The sequence below is a fragment of the Microcebus murinus genome, chromosome 19, assembly GCF_040939455.1.
Source record: "Microcebus murinus isolate Inina chromosome 19, M.murinus_Inina_mat1.0, whole genome shotgun sequence".
In the NCBI taxonomy this organism is placed as follows: Eukaryota; Metazoa; Chordata; class Mammalia; order Primates; family Cheirogaleidae; genus Microcebus; species Microcebus murinus.
Genome location: NC_134122.1, coordinates 17,207,227 through 17,220,380, shown reverse-complemented (window position 1 = coordinate 17,220,380; position 13,154 = coordinate 17,207,227). Strand labels below are relative to the sequence as shown.

At 39.1% G+C, this 13,154-nt stretch overlaps 1 protein-coding gene across 1 annotated transcript; it reads right to left on the bottom strand.

The window, feature by feature from the left end:
• Window positions 1–643: 643 nt before the first annotated feature.
• Window positions 644–13,057, bottom strand: DCTN5 (dynactin subunit 5). The gene is made up of 6 exons (XM_012780187.3): window positions 12,915–13,057; window positions 12,103–12,171; window positions 8,670–8,788; window positions 7,421–7,532; window positions 2,670–2,772; window positions 644–1,375 (listed from the first exon to the last, which is right to left on the bottom strand). The coding sequence occupies exons 1-6, from the start codon at window positions 12,960–12,962 to the stop codon at window positions 1,278–1,280; spliced, it is 549 nt and encodes a 182-aa protein (XP_012635641.1). The 5' UTR covers window positions 12,963–13,057; the 3' UTR covers window positions 644–1,277.
• Between the last annotated feature and the right edge of the window lie 97 nt (window positions 13,058–13,154).

The window sequence follows — 13,154 nt, the reverse complement described above, 5'->3', positions numbered from 1 at the left end:
TGTCACTGGAGGTGGAAAGTGATCACTTTCAAATGACTTGTTCCATGTGTCAATATTTTAATGTACAAACATAAAAAAGTGACAAACCAGAAATGAATTTTAAATTGAACTAGTAGAGATGATTACATATAGCTGTTTTTGCAAATTCCACAACTGGATATTAAGTCAAGATAGTTCCTGCTAGATTCTAGCCTTCAAAGCTGAACTGTTCTGCCCTATTCACTTATAGCAGATCAGATCATTAAGCAAGGCCAACCTTCCCAGCCCCTCACCTCTTAATCTTCCTTTGAAACCATAGGTCAGAGCAAAACCAGGAAGGGTTATGCTATTAGCCAGAGGAGATGGTAAGAATGGCTTTGGCAATGTCATTTACTCTTTGGGGAGTCTGTACCCACAAGATGATTTTAAAAGCTCTTCATGAATATATGTGATTGGGCTCAAAGTACAGACATTTTGCTCTGAACTGTGGGGTTTATGGCAAATATAGGACAGGTTGAATGGTTCTAAGCCAGGGAGCAAGTGTTTACAAATGATGTGTCTTCAGTGAAATCCACAGGAGACTCCTATCTGGAACCTTGCAAAAGTAAAATCTGGGGTGTTGAGATGCCCCTTTTTAGTGAAAGCCAGAGGCCCTAGACCAGAATGCTAGAAAGTCTTTTATTAACCACCCTGGGATGGTTAAGGTCATTTTGGGAAGAAGAGAAATACTAACCATCCCTCTCTTCAAGTTTTAATAGCCAATAGGAATCTGGGCTCTGAAAAGTCACACGCACTTTCCTCCCCAGGATTAAGAGCAATTGTAACAACTGGCAAAATGTGTTAGCAGCAGGAAAGCTGAGCGTCACCTGTGTGAATGGGTAGTGTGGATAGTATATGGCTGTGAGCAGCATAGCAGCTACATGACCTCCAGGCTGGGAGAGCACTACTGCTGCTCTGCAGGCCTGTTTCAGGCAGGATCCAGCCATCCACAGGACCTAGGGGTGGGAGTGTTGGGAACAGATGACTCTTGTGTTCCACAGATAATGGTATGAAGTGACTGTTAATAAATAGATAAGGTATAAGCACAGTGGCCGAAGACAACTCCTCCAGCTGTTCTGTTATTAAAATCTTAAGAGTTTGGAGCCTTGAAGGATTGAGAAATTCTAAAGGATGTTTTTAAAAGAAGGAGGGTAGAAGGTGTCAAAGACACAAGAGTTCTTTGTAGATGCTGACTGGCTCACTCTGTCCCCAGGTTCATTCTTAGAGCTCAAGCAAATCCAAGACATGACACAGAGACACTAGACTTGTGTCAGGGGCAAAAACTTCTGGTAGTAGCTCTTGGTGACGTCAATCATCAGCTCCTGAGTACACTCCGGGAGCTCCCCTGAGAAGAGTCCTGGGGAAAGAAAGACCTGGTTCTAAGGAGCTTGAATAATTTAAAAGAGATTAAGGTATTTCTCTGGCAATATCCTTCTTACCTCAGATCAGATGCACATCTGACAATCGCTTAAAACAACTGCTGGGGTTATTCTGGCCCAGCACTTGCTAATAACAGTTAAACTTTCACAGTTGGAAATAACTAAAGAAAATTTCTTCCCTCTCCTCTACAAAAGCAGAGATGTGTGACACAGCAGAATGGCCAACTGCCTCCCCAAAGAATATGAGTGATGATTTTGTACACCTTTGAAACTCATGTTCAATGATCTGAGTGATGAGAAATGGTAGAAAAACAATTAAACCACCAGTGGAAGGTATCATATACTGTCAAATCTCTCCTTTCATATCATCTTCCATCTGTGAATTTGTGATGTGCCCCTGTACATGCTACATGATTTCAACCATGTAAAACAATATGGAGAAGATACTGTCTTGGGGTGGAGGTGAGGAAATGTGAAGTTTTCGTCTTCCTTCTGCTTGCCAGAGTTTTTCCCAAGTTTTTTGACATGAGCATATATCATTTTTGTTTCCTCACAGGTTTTGTAACTTGGAACTCTGTGCTTCTGAAGGGCTTTACCTGTGGGCATTCTATCAGCCAAGGTCAAGAGGTAATGTATTTACTTTCAGGTGTCCCAGAGGTATCATTGGTCTTAGACCATGGTTTATAACAACTTCTCAGTTTGGGGATTCCTGGGCCATGTGGAAAGTATGAATCAAACCCCTAACCAACATGAGGGTAAGCCTACAGTTAAAATTCTCAAGATAGATTTTTCCTTTTTCCACCCAAAGCCCAGGCCAAGAGAAAGATGCTTCTTTGTATTGACCCTGTGCTGGTGGCAGATTTGTTCTACATCAACCTTTTCTTGAGGAAGAACTCTTCAAGAATATCTGAGGATTTCTCTGCCATGTGTGGATCCAAGGCTTTGTTTCCCATGCCCACATGATTATCACACCCTAAACTGTTCTCGTATTAAGACAGCATTGACCTGTGCAATCTTACAGCTTGGGTTTAGTTTCCTCTTTGTGTTTGACCCTTGATAATTCCTTAGTTTCTTGTGAACCCAATTATGCATTTAAAAAGATGCTCATTATATTTTAGATAGTATTTCTAGGTATTTTGTAACAGATGAATTTTTCGGTTAGCTCTCTCAACATATTGCCAGAGATAGAAATTGCATGCATTACATTTGTGTTGGAAAATAAAAATGAGTTTTAAGGAAGTTAACATAAAAATAATCAAAATCCAATGTTACCTGGGCAGCCTGAGAAGACAGTAAATGGTGGGACCACAGTTTCTGGAGGTAATACCGTGTTGTCAAGAATTTTGCAGCAGTCTTTTAACACACACCGGCGCCCCTGAAATTAAAATCTTGTTAACAGGAAATAGATCAGGAAATGGGTGTAAAAGGTGTCTAATTTTCTGTGTGGAAGGCTATTTTATATTTTCCCCATTCATGATATGGTATAATAGCCAGGGACAGTGATAACAGGCTTGGTTGCAATTCCCTGCTTTAGTGATAACTGATGTGGAGGAAGAGGCAGGGTTGTAAGAGTGTGTTTTTGTGTACATTTGGGGGGAAGAGTTGTATGCTGGGGACAGTACCAGTTATCGTAGGCATGTCCTATGTGAATTTAGTCTTCCAAGAGCTCTGTTTAATTTTCTCCCAGAGGAAAACAGCAAAGGGATGGAGACTAACTCTCATGATGTCGACTGAACCCCTGGAGCCAATTGGCCACATTAGGATCTACTTCTGTTCTCTTGGTTTATATTAGCCAACCCATTCTGCTTTGCGCCTACCAGTTTAAGGTTTGTTCGTTTGCTTTTCTGTCAATTCCAACTGGAAAAGTCCTCACAAATTCAGTGAAGTTATTAGTTCATTTGTTCTCCCACAGTTGAGTGATAGTTATTTGAATGTTTGGGCTGAACCTCATGCTTGACTTTATCCACTGTCACCACTTTTCAATTCTGTTGTGATCCACAGCATTTTGAGGGCAAGAAAGAAGGCGTGGAAGACTCATCTGTTTCATGGGTTAACGGAAAAAAAGAGGCTTCTGTTGTACAGTTTAAAGTTGTGCCTCAGACTACTTGATGAATAAACAAAAGTTACGGCCTTTATTGACTACATTTACATCACCAGGGCCTGTTGTGCTCAGATTAGACAATATGATTAAAATATACATGATTAAGAATATGGAAATCTTGACAAACACCAAGACAATTGGCTGGGCTTGGTGGCTCATGCCTGTAATCCTTATACTCTGGAAGGACAAAGTGGGAGGATTGTTTGGCCAGGAGTTTGAGACCAGCCTAAGCAAGAGTAAGATACCGTCTCTATAAAAAATACAAAATACCACACATGTGGTAAAAAATACCACATATGTGGTAGCATGTGTCTGTAGTTCCAGCTACTCAGGAGGCTGAGGCAGGAGGATCACCTGAGCCCAGGAGTTTGAGGTTGTAGTGAGCTACATGATGATGCCACTAGACTCTAGCCCAGGCAACAGAGAGAGACTCTGTCAAAAAAACAAAACAAAACAAAACAAAAAAACAATGCTATCCTGTCCAGACCCCAGATTTTTTTTTTTTTTTTTTTTTTTTTTTTTTTTTTTTTTTTTTTTTTTTTTTTGAGACAGAGTCTCGCTTTGTTGCCCAGGCTAGAGTGAGTGCCGTGGCGTCAGCCTAGCTCACAGCAACCTCAAACTCCTGGGCTCGAGTGATCCTTCTGCCTCAGCCTCCCGGGTAGCTGGGACTACAGGCATGTGCCACCATGCCCGGCTAATTTTTTATATATATATCAGTTGGCCAATTAATTTCTTTCTATTTATAGTAGAGACGGGGTCTCGCTCTTGCTCAGGCTGGTTTTGAACTCCTGACCTTGAGCAATCCGCCCGCCTCGGCCTCCCAAGACAGACCCCAGATTTTATCAAAGAACATGAAAGACACTTTGATCTGGTTGCATCTAAAATTTCTCTCATTGTCAGGTTGTATGTTGCCTATGGAACAAAAATTTAGAAAAAAATTTAATAAAATTTCTCCCATTATTAAATAGACAAATCATATGTATTTCCAGGAAAAGGTAGAATATCACATGAATTTCTTAAAAAGCTTATACCCCCACAGTCTGAATTTCTCAAGTGGCTAAGTTGTCTCCAGCTGGGTAGATAATAGCATTGACAATACTTGGCAACATCTTTAGCTCAAAAGCAAGTTATGACTTAAGTTCTTCATTCCTCCTTTAAAAAATTAATATTAAATTAAACAATATGGCCACTCTTAAAAAAGAAAAGTTCTCTTTCATAAATTACCTGCTAGTGGAAATTTCAGAAATATAGCAACTAGTTATCTCCCTTGGTGAACCCCAATTAATATCAACTCAAATAATTCCTGTCATGTCTGAGCTCCTAATAACTCAACACTAAGCACATGGGGCACAGAATAAAAGGAAGTGGAACATGCTACAGAAGGCTTAATACATTCCCGTGCAGAGGTCCACAGACAAAGGGCCTAGAAAAAACAGTGGAAAGGAATGCTTTAGCTGTGTACCACCAGCTACCACACAGCCTAGAGGCACCTGCTTTGTCCACTAGTTGGCCACTCTGCCCACTTAGAGAAATGATGCTTAACTGGGTTTCAGAAACATTCTTGGTAGCCTGATGAACCAAATAGCAGCAAAATACACAGTGAGCTACCATGATGCAGCTGCAAAAATGCAGGTACTTCTTAAGTATAAATGGATTGGAAATAGCATGGAGAGTAAAAGCTGAAACCACTTCTTTATTCTTCTGTGGAGAAGTTTTCAAGGAGTCAAGAACTGCAGCCATGTTGCTAGTATTACAGCCACCTATATATCCTTATGCAAGTTAGTTAGCATCTTGGAGCCTTGGTTTCCTCATCTGTGAAATGGCACAGAAAACCAAACCTGCAAGGATACTGTCAAATTAGAAATGATAAATGTAAAACTCATAGCACAATAATAGTACCTATTGATATTGCTTGTTAAGCTTTCACTTTAGGCATTTGGATAATTCTAATTAATACCTACACCACCTTCACATATCAAAACAGAATTTAGATTACCACACAGGATGCTATAGGAAGGATCTGTGCATCATGGGGCCAGTTGGACTCTAAAAGAGTTCCTGCTAGCTCTGAGATTCTAGAATTCTAAAAGAATCTTTCTCCTTAGATTACTTGAGGATTTGTCAAGGGTCAGCAAGTACCATCAATACTAAACAATGACTATGTCATGAATTATGTATTAAAAAGTAGTACAGAAAGCAGAGCACCTGACAGTAGAACTAGAATTCCCTAAGCATTGGAAAGAGAATCTAGATTTTAACCTTTTGTACATTTTGCTTTGGGGATGAAGGACAGGGTTATATAAATAGAACTAGGCTACTCTGGTTATGTCTTCACTTTGCCAAGAAAAATATCAGAAAAACTCAACTGTGGCTTGGAAGGCTAGATTTCATTAAACAGTCAGGGTGAAGGGAGAGGGTGGATTTTACTGTCTTCCCCCTTTCTTCAATATCAGGCTGAGCCAAAGACCTTCTGTCTCTAATACTAGGAATTTCTCTGAAGCAAGAATATCTGGCAGAACCATCACTTCCCTTAATTCTTGACTAGCAAGTCAGACTGGAATGGTTTTTGCATCAATGTGGTTTTCCAGTGCACCATTTGTTCTGCCTTCATGGCTCCTGGAATGTGCACTGCATGGTTTCTGCAAGTTTTTTGATATTTTAGGGTCTGAGTCTTACCCAGAGCAGACAGCTGGCTGTGTATTAATGGATATGGCCATTAAAGAAACATAAGAAAAGTCTTGGCTTTTCCTAGAATCTAGCCTAAGGTACAAAACTAAAATGTAGGAAACATTTTCCCTAAACATTAATGCAGGTCAGCTCTGGACATTAACATTCTCACTCAGGATTTTCTAATAAATCCCAACTGAAATCAAACACTTCATCTATGACATAGCAAGAAATCCAATCTTGTTAAGCCTTGGCTGAGTTAAACTGATGCCTTGGCTTCTATGGACCAGGTCCTACAGATTCGGCTGAGCAAGGGGCCCACTTGCACCCTGAACTATTTGCAGTTACTCTAACAGCAAACCCTTTGGTGACTCTGACCCTTACACATGTCAATCCCTTTGCTGAAATACCCATCCTCCCCCAACTAGGGGCCACTTTCAACTCCCCCTTCAGATCCCCTCACCCCCATTAGACTGTAAGTTCCATAAAGTAAGGCAACAGCAGGCTATTATAGCAGCATAGTTAATCATTTCACCTGGGTTTAAATCCCAGCTCTACCACTTATTAGCCTTGTCAAATCCCTTCGTATCTAAGGTCCTCAGTTTTCTCATTTGCAAATAGGGATAATGACAGTACCTAAAACTCTTGGATGGTTGCAAGGATTAAATGAAATAATCAAAGGAAAAGGTTTAGGCCGGGCGCGGTGGCTCACGCCTGTAATCCTAGCACTCTGGGAGGCCAAGGCGGGTGGATTGCTCAAGGTCAGGAGTTCAAAACCAGCCTGAACAAGAGCGAGACCCCGTCTCTACTATAAATAGAAAGAAAATTAATTGGCCAACTAATACATACAGAAAAAATTAGCCGGGCATGGTGGCGCATGCCTGTAGTCCCAGCTACTCAGGAGGCTGAGGCAGTAGGATCACTTGAGCCCAGGAGTCTGAGGTTGCTGTGAGCTAGGCTGCCGCCATGGCACTCACTCTAGCCTGGGCAACAAAGTGAGACTCTGTCTCAAAAAAAAAAAAAAAAAAAAAGGAAAAGGTTTAAACATCATATGGAAGAGGTTCCATAAAGATTAGCCATTATTATTACATTAACGTTTAGAAAAACCTCCATATCTGACAAGAAAGACTCAACCTTGGGAAGTTTGGAAAATACTCCTACCCCGCTTGGTCCCAGAAGCAGAGACCCACTAATATAAGGGATGGGAGCTGGAGGGGAAGTGAGGCTGCTTAGCCAGCCAAGGCATCATACTCACAATCACACAGTTCTTGCCAACATGAACGTAGGAACCAATCTGAGCTGCGTTGACCACACAATCTTCCTCAATAAAGACATGGTCCCCAATATGTAATGGAAAGAATGCAACACTGGAGAAGAAAAAGAATATGAACAAAGAAAGGTCAAGGTGATATTAGGTCAAGGTTTATAGAACTACATATAGTAATCTCAACTTCATCATTTTGTCTTAATAAGACTGTTCCTAGCAAGGAAAGAATCCTCAGGCTAGAAAAATTCTATAATGTTGAATAAGATAAATGGAATTACTAGATTAAAATCAGAAATAGCAGAATAAAGAAATATACAACAAGAAAGCAAAGAAGGGACAAGATCTTCAAAGTTAAAAGAGCAGGCACCAAGTAAAAATTAATGAATGTTTGCTCATTCTTACTTCCTTTGAAAATGCTCACAGATCACATCTGCCCTATAATATTTCAGGGGATTGACATCAGGTTCATGGGCTATAATTTCCAGCACTCAACATTCTGAAACTTTATTCATTCACTGATTTTACTAAGTGCCTACAATGTGCCAGACTCTATGCTAGGAATTAGGGATACAATGGTGAGCAAAAGAGCCACAATTATGCCCATGGGGACATTACAATTAAGAGAATAAATGAGATTAAATCATTATATAAGTAAATGAGATTAAATTATTATATAAGTAATTAGTTACAACTGTGACAAGGGCCATAGAGATACAATATCAAGTTATGAGAGTATAACAAAGAGACTTTACCCAGCCCATGGGTTTGGGAAAAGCTTAATGGAAAGTGACATTTAAGCAAAGAATTAAAGGATGAGTAGGAGTTAGCAGGCTTTCTCCAGACTTCTGACATCATTCCCATTCTCCAGGATTTGTCAAATGTCACAGAAAATGGTTCTGTGATCACATTTATAGTAATTTCAATACCTTGGGATGTAAAATATTTGGACTGGAACTGATATAAAGTAGCTAGATATAAAGTAGCTGACTAGCTCTTTCTAGTTCTGTTCTGTCAAGAATATTTTGTCAGAGATCATACCTGCCCTCTATGAACCTAGAATTTATTTAAATCTTTCTTAATCATTAGTATTTTTAGTCTATACTTCTTGTGCAACAATGCATTCCTTGACCTCACCACAGTCTATAGCAGTACTAACAATACTTTAATTTTAAATTAAACACCACCACTAGTAGCAGCATCTTGCCCAAGACTTGAACAAGGTAATTAAATTACATACCCTTTACTGAATTTCTTGAATGGTGGCCTTATGACACTACGACTCTTCACAACACAATGGCGTCCAACTCTTACATTTGCCAGATCCCCTCGGATAATACAGTCATTCATCACAATGGTCTACAAAACAAAGCACATTTAAAAAAATTTTTTTTAATTACCAACACAGCCTAACATAACAATAAAAAAGAGAAGATAATAAGACACTGATTGAAAGTTATATTATATAATCCACTATATCAAATGTTCTGTCAAAAAGGATAAATTTTAGGTAAAAGGAAAATTGCCCTCATGACAATGATTGCAGTTAGAGATGATCTCATAGAAGTAAAAAGTAGAACAGATGATACTAAAGGCTGGGAAGGGTAGAGAGAAGAGGGAACAGGGAGAGATTTGTTAAAGGATACAAAATTACAGCTAGATAGGAGTAGTACTTCTAGTGTTCTATAGCACTGTAGGATGACTATAATTGATAATAATATATTATATTGTTTCAAATACCTAGAAGAGTATTGAATGTTCCCAAAGCAAAGAAATAATAAATGTTTGAGTTGATGGATATATTAATTACCCTGATCTGATAATTATACATTGTATATACTGAAATATCACTATGTACTCTATAAATATGTACAATTATTCTCTGTCAATTAAAAAATAAAATAAATGAAAGCTGAGAACTATGGCACTCAGTGATATAAATGTTTCCTACTGTCATTATTATAACAGAATGTAAAAAAATGTAAGTTGTAGAAAACCAAATAAAGTTAATATACATTATTTAGGGATACTTACATATGTGGTAATTTTTTTTTTAAATAATAAATAATTTATAAGACACAAAATTCAGGATAGTGGTTTCCTCTTGGACGGAGGCAGAAGAAAGAGATAGGGAAAAAACATAAAGATAGTACTTATTATAGCACATTGATTATGCCCCAGTTCTTCAGTTGGGTATTGGATTCATTGGTGTTGACTTAATTTTTATGCTTTATAACATATATACCACACATTCTCTTTTGAATACAGCAAATATTGCCAAATAAAAGATCTTTTTAAGAAGAAAAGAGGGCCCTGAATAGCCAAAGTAATCTTTAAAAGAACAAAGTTGGATGACTCATACTTCTTGATTTGAAATGTATTACAAAGCTACAGTAATCAAAACAGTGCAGTGCTGCATAAGGATAGACATATAGACCAACCAAATAGAATTGAGAGGCCAGAAATAAACCCATACATCTATGACCAACTGATCTTCTACAAGTGCCAAGACCATTCAACCAGGAAAGATTAGTCTCTTCAACAAATGGTGCTGAGACAACTGTACTTCTACATCCAAAAGAATTAAGTTAGACCCCTACCTTATACCATATACAAAAATTAACTCATAGCGGATCAACAACCTAAATACAAGCACTAAGACCATAACACTCTTAGAAGTAAACACAGCAGTAAATCTTCATGACCTTAGGTTTGGTAATGGATTCTTAAATATGACACCAAAACCATGAGCAACAAAATATAGATGAATTGGACTTTTTCAAAATTAAAAACTTTTGTGCACCAAAGGACATTTTCAAGAAAGTAAAAAGATAAGAATACAGAATGGGAGAAAATATCTGAAAATCATATATCTGATAAAGGTTTAATATCCAGGATATATAAAGAACTCCTACAAATCAACAATAAAAAGACAAACAATACAATTTTAAAATGAGCAAAGGACCAAATAGATATTTCTCTAAAGCCGATATATAAATAGCCAATAAGCACATGAAAAGATGTGCAATGTCATTAGTCATTAGAGAAATGCAACTCAAAACTACAATGAGATACCATTTCATACCCACTATGATGGCTATCATCCAAAAAACAGAAAATAAATAACTAGTGTTGGTAAGGATGTGGAGAAATTGAACCCTGCACAATGGTGGTAGGAATGTTCAATGGTGCAGTCATTATGGAAAAAAGTTTGGCAGTTTCTCAAAAAGTTAAACTAGACTTGCCATATGACCCAGCAATCTCACTCAGAAGAACTGAAGACAGGAACTGGAACAGACACTTTCAAGTCAGAGTTCATCGCCACATTATTTACAATAGCCCAAAGGTGGAAACAGTCCAACTATCCATCAATTGAGGAACAGATAAGCAAAATTTGGTACATGTATATGATGGAATATTATTCAGTTATGAAAAAGAATAAAGTTCTGATGTGCTACAACATGGATGAACCTTGAAACATAATACTAAGTCAAATAAGCCAGACAAAAAGGAAAAATATATTATTCTACTTATATGAAATATCTAGAATAGGCAAATTCATAGAAAGTAGATGGAGGGTACCAGTAGATGGAGGAACTGGGGAGAGAAAGGAATGGGGAGTTATTCCTTAATGGGTACAGAGCTTCTGTTTGGGGCAATGAAAAGTTTTAGAAATAGATAGTGGGGATGTTTGCAGAACACTGTGAATGTAATTAATCCCAATAAGCTGTACACTTATTAAAATGGCAAATTTTGTTATATATAGTTCACCACAAGAAAAAAAAATCTTCCCTACAAAGTCACAGGAAGTGTCTCAGAATTAGCTAAGGGATTTCCAAAAAGCCTCCACATACTTGCTAATGAGTCTAATGGACTTAACTGAATTTTCTAATTCAATGTAGAAACTGTGTCTGAGCAGCAATTACTGAACTCTATTTCTTTTCCATTGAATTTCGTGGTATTATGGGCTTAATGGAGTCTAATTGTGTCTCTACTGAAGATACCTGTCATCTCTTGGTTATAGTGAGATTCTTGTCCTTCTGGAAGTTAGAGATGTAACATTTAAAGGAAAATTAATTTCAAACTGGAGTGTGTTCCAGATGGCAGGCAAAAACTAAGAACTTCGTTTGTCAAGCTCAAATATACCTTGTGATATTTTCTCAGGTTATTTACAGATTTATACTCATCTCTTTGCTATTCCCATTTATTCAGACTACAAGCTTCTGAGCCTTTCAGATTCCATTTTGCACGTTTGTCTCATATTTTAATACCTTTACCAATTCTTATATTCATTTTAAGAGTTTCAGTTAATAGTGAATTATTAATTATTAAACAGAGGGTTTTATGAGTATTACTTTAGTTTCTACCTTAAAATACTTTATTGCCTATTTATGTCCAGTACCTTATGGCAAACTACAATACTGTAGAATAATCTTAAGAGGTTCTAGGTGCTACTGGTATTGCTCCTGGTATAAAAAGGAAAAATGCTTTCTGTTGCCTCCTTTTATTTAACATTTTTTGTATTCAATAGATCCAGATAAAAGAAAGTAAAAGAGAATTGAAAAATGTACAAAAAGAAGTAGGAGACATGGCAACATTTTATCTGCCCTGCTAATGTGATAATTAGTGGAAAACAAGCAGAGGTTTGCATTCTGGAGATGGCCTTTCCTTACCTTGCCATTAAGAACGATGTTCTGGCTTCCACACAACACTGACTGGCGACTAACTTTGTTCCCAGATGCCTAAAAGGAAACAACAGAAAACTGGGGTAAGGAAACGGAGTGAGTTTCTAGGGTACAGGTTTCCATCAAGAAAGTTCATATTGAAGAATAAAAAACTTGGAATGGGCTGCTGTCCACAATGGAATGAGTCCGGGATATCAAAAAATTAATTACAGCCTGGAGCTGTAATTAATATTAGGATGGGCCATGTGTGGTGGCTCGCACATGTAATAACAGCTTTGGGAGGCCGAGGCGGGAGGATCGCTAGAGGCCAGGAGTTCGAGACCACCTTGCCCAAAATAGCGAAACCTCCATCACCACAAAAAACTAAAAAAGTATTAGCTGGGCTTGGGGAGGCGCCATAGTTCCAGCTACTGGAGAGGCTGAGGCAGGAGCATCGCTTGAGCCCTGGAGATGGAGGTTACATTTACAGTGAGCTATGACCGGGCCACTGCACTCCAGCGTGGGCGACAGAGCGAGACCCCGTCTCTTAAAAAAATAAATAGGATAGATGAGACTTGTCCTGTCTTCCCGAAGGCACTTTATCCCTACGAGAAAACCATAAATAAATACAAAAAGCCTAAACTGGCCACGAACGGACTAAATAGCAAAGCCAGGCCAAACACGAAGCGCCACTTGGGATTCCCTGACTAACTGCCAAAGGGCCCCGGGGTGGGTGGGGCAAGGATAGGATGGCGCCGCCCGTCAGGCCTCAAAGGGACGCAGGCTTGGAAAGGAGAGGGCTGATGTCTACACTCGCGCACCGTCTCGATGTACTCGGACTTGTTGTAGAGCAGCTCGCCCAACTCCATGGCCGCCACCTCCCTTCTGCAGCACTGGATCCTGTCAGAGTCTGTCAGGCGGTCTCTCTGAGACGCCGGCTACTTCCGGGTGCTCCTCCACTTCCGGTCTCTCCGACAGCTCGGCTCTCCTCTAGGCGGCCCCGCTCCGTGGTTCGGCAGTCTCCGCTGCGCATGCGCAGGACAAGCGGTGGATTTAATTGG